The sequence below is a fragment of the Lathamus discolor genome, chromosome 2 (genome assembly GCF_037157495.1).
Source record: "Lathamus discolor isolate bLatDis1 chromosome 2, bLatDis1.hap1, whole genome shotgun sequence".
NCBI classification, from domain to species: Eukaryota; Metazoa; Chordata; class Aves; order Psittaciformes; family Psittacidae; genus Lathamus; species Lathamus discolor.
In genome coordinates, this window is record NC_088885.1 from 60316408 (window position 1) to 60324300 (window position 7893).

The following is a 7893-nucleotide window of genomic DNA, read 5'->3' on the forward strand; positions in this document are numbered from 1 at the left end:
GTACGGAATACCCCTTTGGTTAGTTTGGGTCAGGTGTCCTGTCTCTGCTCCCTCCCGGCTTCTCATGCCCCTCCTCACTGGCAGAGCGTGACAGACTGAAAAGTCCTTGGTCAGGCTGAGTGCTACTGATCAACAACTAGAACACTGGTGTGCTATCAGCATTGCTCTCAGACTGAAGCCAGAACATAGCACTGCACCAGCTACTAGGAAGGAGAAAAATAACTTGTCAGGGGCTCCCACACCTCCAGGACACAACCCATGCCCCTCTGCCCAGGCCCTGCCATCCACCACATCCACACAATGCTCCTGGTTTCTGCTATGTGCTTCCCGTCTGACCATCCAGGATCCCAGAGATCCCCATCACACCCCCACTGCCCTGTCCCTCTAGCCTGGAGAGGCTTGGGCTGTGCCCTCTCTCCAATGCTCCACTCAACCCTGTCCCCTCCCTCAACATTTTCCTTTTAAGCAGCTTTTTACAGTTTTCCATCAGCAGTTACCACCACCATTAGCACCTCCATGGCTCCAACCTGTTCCTGCCTGCAAAGTAATTGCACCCCCATGCTGACTACAACACAGCACACCATACCGAACCAAGCAAGCCATGCAGTGCTGCCAAAGACCACCACGGGCAATCAGAACATCTTCCCTGCCTCCCTCCTGCTTATCTCTGTGTCCTCAGTGATTACAGGGACAGGTGGATCACTGTGACTTTGAGATCTGACCAGGATACCAGCATGCAGACACCCCCAGGCAGGACAACACTGCTTTAATGTTCCAAAGTACTTGGCAGGGGGAGGTGCAGCAACACACAGAAGAGATCCAACTGCAGGGAGTCTGCAAAACAACGGTGCATCATTTCCATACCTCTTGCCTGCTCAGCTAGGCAAGGGCACAGGCAAGGGACCGGGAGGCATCTGACCCCATCAGCCACACAGCTGGATGTAGGTTTCTTGTGACCACAGCCAAAAGTATGGGAAGACCTTCTCAGTGAAGGTGGCCTTGAACTGCAAGATCTGCATCATGTTCTCCGCATTATAAAAGGTCACTTGGCCCTCTTCGTAGTCCAGGTGGACCCTGATTTTCCGGAGCTCTTGGTTCAGTTCCAGTGGGGTGGGGGGCATGTGGAGTGCCGTGTACTGGCGATTCCAGTCCAGCCGCAGGGCCCAGATCTTCCCCAGGGCCCTGCTGAGCGAGTCCTTCCTCTGAACAGATTCCAGGGCCACACCAACGGCCCAGCTGTCCCCGTGCCCTACCTCTAGCTCCCAGTAATGCCTCCCGGCCGTGAAGCCCTCGGAGCCCAGGACGCTGGGGCTGCCTGTGAATCTCTTAGGGTTGTCATGGAGTTCTTGCTCTCCACTTGCCAGCCACACGGTCTTGCAGTCCTTTGAGAGGCTCAGGTAGGGGCTCGCCGACTCAGGGTCCAGCCATACCTTCACTAATGCACGACAGAGAGAACCATCAGTCCATTGCCTGCTGAGGAGTGAACCAGCACCTCTCACTCCTCTGCCCTGGGGCTGGGGCACGTCCCGTGAGCACACTGGGCACACATGCCCCATGAGTACACACATACAGCACCCGCAGCCCCCTTGGGTGGCATGGGACACAGGACCCTCGATGCCCTCCCCAGTGGGACCCATCAGAGAAGCAATGCTTTCTGAAGCAGGACTGAGCCAGGCAGTGTCCCCACACGCAGGGGACAGACATGATGGGCCTTGATAAACCCGCTTCCAGGATACTGCTGGCCCCGAGTTTGTGGGGCTGCAGTAAGGCTGAGTGTGGGGGAGTGATACACCTCCACGGCTGTAAGGAAGCACTGCCTGCAAGGCAGCAGCGGTGCCATGGCAGTCCCTGCTCCAGTGACTCAACAGCTTCTAACCCTGCTCCACCGAGTAACCCGGCAGTCTCACTGCAGAGCTGGAAATGCCCGTTCATGTGGGATGTTCTGCTGCCATCCCGCGGCCATCCCACAAGGCCACAGAGGTGTCACCGCACAGTGCCAGCCCAGGACTTCTGCCAAACCCACTCCTCTGTAGCTTCAGATTTTGAGGCAGGCTGCACTGTGCAGTGCGTCAGGTCTGCCATCCTAAAACCTGAGAAGGCACAGACTGAGCTCTGCAATGCTGCCAGGACCACGTGGACCCAAAGCACCTGCAAAAACATTTCAAATCTGTGCCTAAAAGCCAGCTCAAAATGCACAGGGCTCCTCTGCTTAACTATTCACAGTCTTACACATCACAGAAGAACAATAAAGTCTCCAGCAACAGGGAAGCTGAGGGACTCATACTATCCTGGCTCTTGGCTAGTGTCTGGGTGTTGCTTGGCGTAGGGACAGACCTGTATTTTTATAGTCAAAATGAAAGGACCTGGTTTTAGACAGACCCTGGAGTTAAATGGTGTGGTGTACCAAGGACACAAGAAAACTCATTCTGAAAAGCTTTTCTCCCTCGTTTATGCCCATCAGTTTCAGAAACTCACCCCTTTCTCTGTCAGTCTTACTCAGCAGGCTCACTAGAGGAGGGAAAGGAAGATGCATGAGACTCTCGCAGCAGTTCTGCTCCCCATTAGGACAGCAAGCCAGAGATGGGGAGCTGGCTCCCCAGCTCCCACAGCCCCAGGCTCCAGCAAAGCCCATCTAGGAGGGTCCCGTGTGGAGCAGTCGTGTTCTGCTCCCAAACCATGGTGGTGAGGATCAACATCTGCAGCTGGGCCCAGGGAAGCACAGCAGAGACAGCAGCACACGCACCTGGCGCCTGGACACCAGCTACACAGCAAGGCATTGCTCGCTGCTGCTTTGCTTTACCTTTGAATTCGGCCATCGCAGCTATGAGCATCTGGGTACTCTGAAAGAGTCTCTCAAGGGTCCTCTCCAGCCCCGGGGAAACCGGCTCGGGGATCGGGGTCTTTGCTGCCTCACACCTGAGAGGGAAAAAACATGGAGAGGAGCTCTGACCCCAGCAGTCAGCCAGCACGTGGGCTAAGAGAGAAAACAGGGGAAAATCCCCTACAGCCCTTCAGTCCAGGGAGCTGTGTCCCAGCTACTGGCATGGGCACCCTGTCTTCAACAGGGGTGCCATGGTCTCCGGTTCCATATAACATCCTATTAAATCCCAAATGCCCAGCAGGGCAAAGCTACCTCCCTCCTGGCTGCTGCTGCTCAGCTGGCTGCATCGTCCCCAAACCTCTGCCCCAAAGAGCCACGTGGGAAGAGAGTGATACGGAGCCCATTTCATACCTGTCCAGGATTTTGCCAACATCCTGGAAGAGAAGAAACACCAGGTCAGCTCTGGCACTGCCAGGAAGGACCATGGTCCCTGCAGCAGTGTGTTACAGCAGCTCCCCTGCTGCATGAAGCAGAGTGATGGGATTGGGGGGATCACACCAATCTCCTGGGCACTCTCCAGCGAGTCACTTGCCCAAATCCTCAGCTCATGCTGCAGGCCCAACCTCACACCACACACACTGCGGTGTTACAGCCCAGCCAGCACCGTGCTGCTCTTCACTCCCGGGCTGCATGGGCACCGGGATGCAGATCCCAGCCTCACCAGGGATGGTTGCAGCACCCAGGTGGGTAATGCAGCCTCACCGTAAGGAACTCAGCCATCGGCTGGTCACATTTCCTCTCTATCTCCACCATCAGCGTGTCCAGCAGCGTTTCCCTCTCTGAAATGCTGGAGATGTATCTGCAGCGCTCCTGGTTGAGCTCCTCATGCACCTGGTCAAGCTGGGCTAGCAGGGCATCCTCCTGCTCCTGCAGGAACTCCTGCAGCTGCGTGAAAGCATCTCGCAGGCTCTGCTGCTCTGAGGCCACCTTCCCCTGCAAGGCACCCATGCAGAAGCCCCTGAGCCATCCCACCCTCCAGCTGCCACACCACAGCATGGGAAGGGGGCTGCAGAGAACGGGGCAGGATCATGGGGAAAAGAAGTTTTGGAGAGGAAAAGCTGGTAGAGGGGGGAAAGGGAGGCAAAGATGGATGCTGGTGGCCCCAAAAGGACAGCAGAATCTGAGAGAGCAGGAGGGACAAATAATATATGGGATGAGCAGAGAGGGAAAGAGAAAGTGGTGCGGTTATGGAAAAGGAGGTAAATATTTATGGCAACAGGGAAGACAGGATGTGGCTGCGAAGACACTGTGTACATGGAGAGAAATACCTACCAGCAGGCTATCATTTTTATTTTGTCCCACGGGCCTAAATTCTTCTTTCTCTTTCTGTAGAAGAACCAGGTTGTTCTGGAGTGTCTCCTGGGTTAAAAACACCAAAAAAAAAAAAAGGAAAATAGGGATATTTGGGGGTTACATATGCAGTAGTGAGATGATGTTGTCAAACAGCCCCTGTGGGGCTCCAAGCTCAGCTGCACTCAGAGCCAGCACCCACCTCTCTCCCAACATGTGTTATGTCAGGCTAGGGAGCTATCCCCATGCACAGCTGTTCCAGAAGCATTTCTGGAATAACTTCACGTGGAAAGCCTGAAGTTTGTGGGTTTGTTGGGGTGTTTTGGTTTCGGTTTTGGTTTGTTGGGGTTTTTTTCTTTAATTAGGAAAAGCAACTTCTGGTGTTGGAAGTGGGATTTGTGGGAAGAGGTCTGCAGTGACGGCAGCCCTGTGTGTGAGGCACGCTCTATAAATTCAACAGTGTTAAATATATCCCCTTGTGCTCCTCCAAGCCATGCCCTGCAGCAGAACAGGGTGCTGGCCTGGGGCACCCCAGCTGATGTGCTAGGGGCAGAGTCCCTATCCCCTTTAGCCCCAGCCCCATCCCTGGCTGGGGACATATGGGGCACTTGCGACCTTGTGGGGCCACAGAGCGGGGAGCAGTGAGACCTGCACCCATGGGTGGTCTGGGGGAGGCAATGGGCAGTGGAAGGACCAGCAGCCCAAGCAGGGTAGTAGAGATACAAGGACGCCAGCCTGCCACCAGACAGGGACCCCAAACCCATACTGAAAAGGGGACCCCAGCCAACAGCTGGATGAGGACCCAAGGCTGTAGTTGGACAGGGACCCTAACCCGTGCCCAGAGAGGAACCCAGCCCATGTGCAAAAGGGACACAGATCTATGCTTAGAGGGAATCTCAACCTGTGCTTGGGAGGAGATTCCAGCCTGTACCCTGAGGTGACTCTAAGCTGTGCTTTGACCCATCCCAGCCCAAGCATGGGGGGCCCCAGACCCATGCCTAAAGGGGATCCCAGCTCGTGCTCAGAGGGACCCCAGCCCATGCCCCAACGGGACCCTGACCTGGGCTCAGAGAGGACCCCAGCCCGCACACGGGGAGTACCAGAGCCATGCCTAGTGTGTCCTACCCGTGCCTGGTGGGTACCCCAGCCTGTGCCTGGAGGGACCCCAGTCTGTACCCGAAAGGACACCTCGCCGTGCCACGGAAGCGGCCCAGCCGGCTCCCTAGGCGAACCCAGCCCGGCCTGGAACCCCAACACACCTTCCCCCCCCCCGCCCTCCCGTACCCGGAGCTGCCGGGCGGCCTCCTCGGCGAGGCGGGCGGGGTGGTCGCGGTGCCGGGGCTCGCCTCGGCACAGCGGGCAGAGCAGGCAGCGGCACGTCTCGCAGAAGAGGCCGAGCAGCTCGCCGTGCTCCGGGCAGTGGGCCCGCCGCGCCTTGTCCAGAGCCTCCGTCAGCTGCGCCATGGAGCGCAGCGAGCGGTTGGGCCGCAGCGAGGCCGGTGCCACGGCGGCGCGGCACTGCGGGCAGTCGATGGGGCGCGGCGGGACCCCCATGAGCGCCGCCAGGCAGGGCCCGCAGTAGCTGTGCCCGCACTCGGTGATGACGGGCTCCTGGAAGAGGTCCAGGCACAGCGGGCAGGTCGCCTCCTCCACCAGGCTCTCGCCCAGCGCCAGCACGGCCCGCGCCATGCTGCGGCCTCCGGGAAGGACGCGCCGGAGGCGGGGGAGGGAAGGGAGCGGGCGGGGCGCGGGCGGGGCCGAAAGCTAACGGGGCACCGGGAGGGGACGGGAGCGGCGGCGGCTTGTGCGTGTTCACGGGCGGATCGGTGCCTGGACGTGCGTGTGCATACGTGTGTGTGTCTGCATGTGTCTGTGCGCGTACGTGTGTATGTGTGTATGTGTGTATGTGTGTATGTGTGTATGTGTGTATGTGTGTATGTGTGTATGTGTGTACGTGTGTACGTGTGTACGTGTGTACGTGTGTATGTGTGTACGGGTTGGGCACCTCACCGCAAGAAAGACTTAGAGGTGCTGGAGCAGGTGCAGAGAGAGGCAGCGAAGCTGGTGAAGGGTCTGGAGCACAAGTCTTGTGAAGAGCGGCTGACGGACTTGGGGGTGTTTAGGAGAGGAGAAGGCTCAGGGGAGACCTTACCGCTCTCTGCAACTGCATGAAAGGAGGTTGTGGTGAGATGGAAGTTAAGTCTCTTCTCCCAGGTAACAAGCAATAGGGCAAGAGGAAGCGGCCTCAAGCTGCTCCAAGGGAGGTTCAGGTTGGATATTGGGAAAAATTTGTTCACCGAGAGGGTCATCAGGCGTTGGAACAGGCTGCCACGGGAAGTGGTGGAATCGCCATCCCTGGAAGAGTTCACAAACCGTGTAGATGAGGCCCTCAGTGACATGGGTTAGTGGTGGTCTTGGCAGTCCTGGGGTAACGGTTGGATCCAATGATCTTAAAAGGCATTTCCAACCTAGTTGATTCTGTGTGTATAGCTCTGCATGCGCGTGTGTGTACATGCATGTGTGTGAGTGCGTGTGTGCCTGCCTTTGTGCCTGCACATGTGTGTGTCTGTGCATACGTGTGTGTCTGTGTATATGCATGTGCATAAATCAGTTAAAAACCACTCACTGCAGTTCCCGGGAGCAGTTGGAGCCCTTCTGGGCACGCAGGGCTGCAAGCCGGCACGGTCGGCACTGTGCTGCCGGCCAGCACGGCTGCTCTGGCTGTGTGCATAAATGTGGTCATCTACAAGCACCGATTGGAGGATCGGAGGTGCTAAGCAAGGGTCCTTCCCGAGGAGGCCTCATGCTTGCAGGAGCTGCTTCCTACCCACCAGGGTTGGGGGTTTAATGCACTCGAAGGGATTGTGGCAGCGCAGCAGCTGTGACATGAGGGAGCCGAGTGTAATCCAGCCCATGAGCCACGTCCCTGCACTGGCTGCCTCGCTGTGTGCTGCAGGCGTGAAATCCCACCACACTGAGCTGCTGCCCTGGGGCGGAGGGGCATTCACGCTCCAGCTTCCATCCCTGCACACTATGGCCACCACCAGCACTCCTAATGGCTCTACTCTCACCCCAAAACATCTGGAACAGGTGCTTAGGGAAGAGAAGAGGGCCCCTGAAAGCCCCTTGAGCCCCTTCACCACGTGTCCCTGATGTGCTGATGGCAGCTGGCAATGAAGCAGTGGAGCAGCCCCCTCCTCACACGTCTCCTGCCCTGACAAAAGCCTGTTTGTCACCCAGCTGCCTGCTTCCCCACCACAGCAGGTCCCACACTCTATTCTGGCAGCTGTGCTGGGCTCCGCATGGTGCTTTCATCCCTCTGTTCACCATCTATCCTCACAGCATCCCAGGGTGACAGCCTTTGGGCTGTGGTGTGCTGGGTGCATCCTGCTTGTCCCCTGTCCCCAGGGCTGCAGCCTTCTCAGTACAGCAGCATCCAGCACCCCCAGCACCCTGTGTCAGGAGGGGCTAGGCAACCATGACCAGGCCCAACCTATGGGGACACGAGTCCTCAAATAGTTGGTCCTGCTGCAGAATGGTGCCATTAACCCCCACAGTAGAGCGGTGGTTTAGCAGAGGACTGTGCAGCATCCAGCACTGCCCGGATTAACCCAGCTGCAATTACGTGGAGGGTGCCAGTAACCTGCAGATGGCTCTGACTGATCAGCCTATGAAGGTGTTCCAAGGGCTAGAGCACCTCTGCTATGGAGACAGGCTGAGAG

General features: G+C 57.5%; 1 protein-coding gene across 2 annotated transcripts; it reads right to left on the bottom strand.

The window, feature by feature from the left end:
- Nucleotides 1-899: 899 nt before the first annotated feature.
- LOC136008193 (zinc finger protein RFP-like) lies at nt 900-5879 on the bottom strand. Of its 2 annotated transcripts, XM_065667076.1 has the most exons (7): nt 5456-5879; nt 4154-4240; nt 3584-3814; nt 3233-3255; nt 2801-2916; nt 2476-2508; nt 900-1435 (listed from the first exon to the last, which is right to left on the bottom strand). In XM_065667076.1, the coding sequence occupies exons 1-7, from the start codon at nt 5858-5860 to the stop codon at nt 924-926; spliced, it is 1407 nt and encodes a 468-aa protein (XP_065523148.1). In that variant the 5' UTR covers nt 5861-5879; the 3' UTR covers nt 900-923. The 2 variants fall into 2 exon arrangements, with proteins under 2 accessions (XP_065523148.1, XP_065523149.1); XM_065667077.1 differs by lacking the exon at nt 3584-3814.
- Nucleotides 5880-7893: the final 2014 nt, after the last annotated feature.

Excerpts from the sequence above, each read along its gene's own strand:
- LOC136008193 (XM_065667076.1), bottom strand. The coding sequence starts at position 5,860 with ATGGCGCGGGCCGTGCTGGCGCTGGGCGAGAGCCTGGTGGAGGAGGCG. Across the intron at positions 4,241-5,455 it reads AGGCCGCCCGGCAGCTCCGG|GAGACACTCCAGAACAACCT; the intron begins GTACGGGAGGGC and ends TTTTTAACCCAG. Across the intron at positions 2,917-3,232 it reads GTTGGCAAAATCCTGGACAG|GTGTGAGGCAGCAAAGACCC; the intron begins GTATGAAATGGG and ends TTTCCCTCTCAG.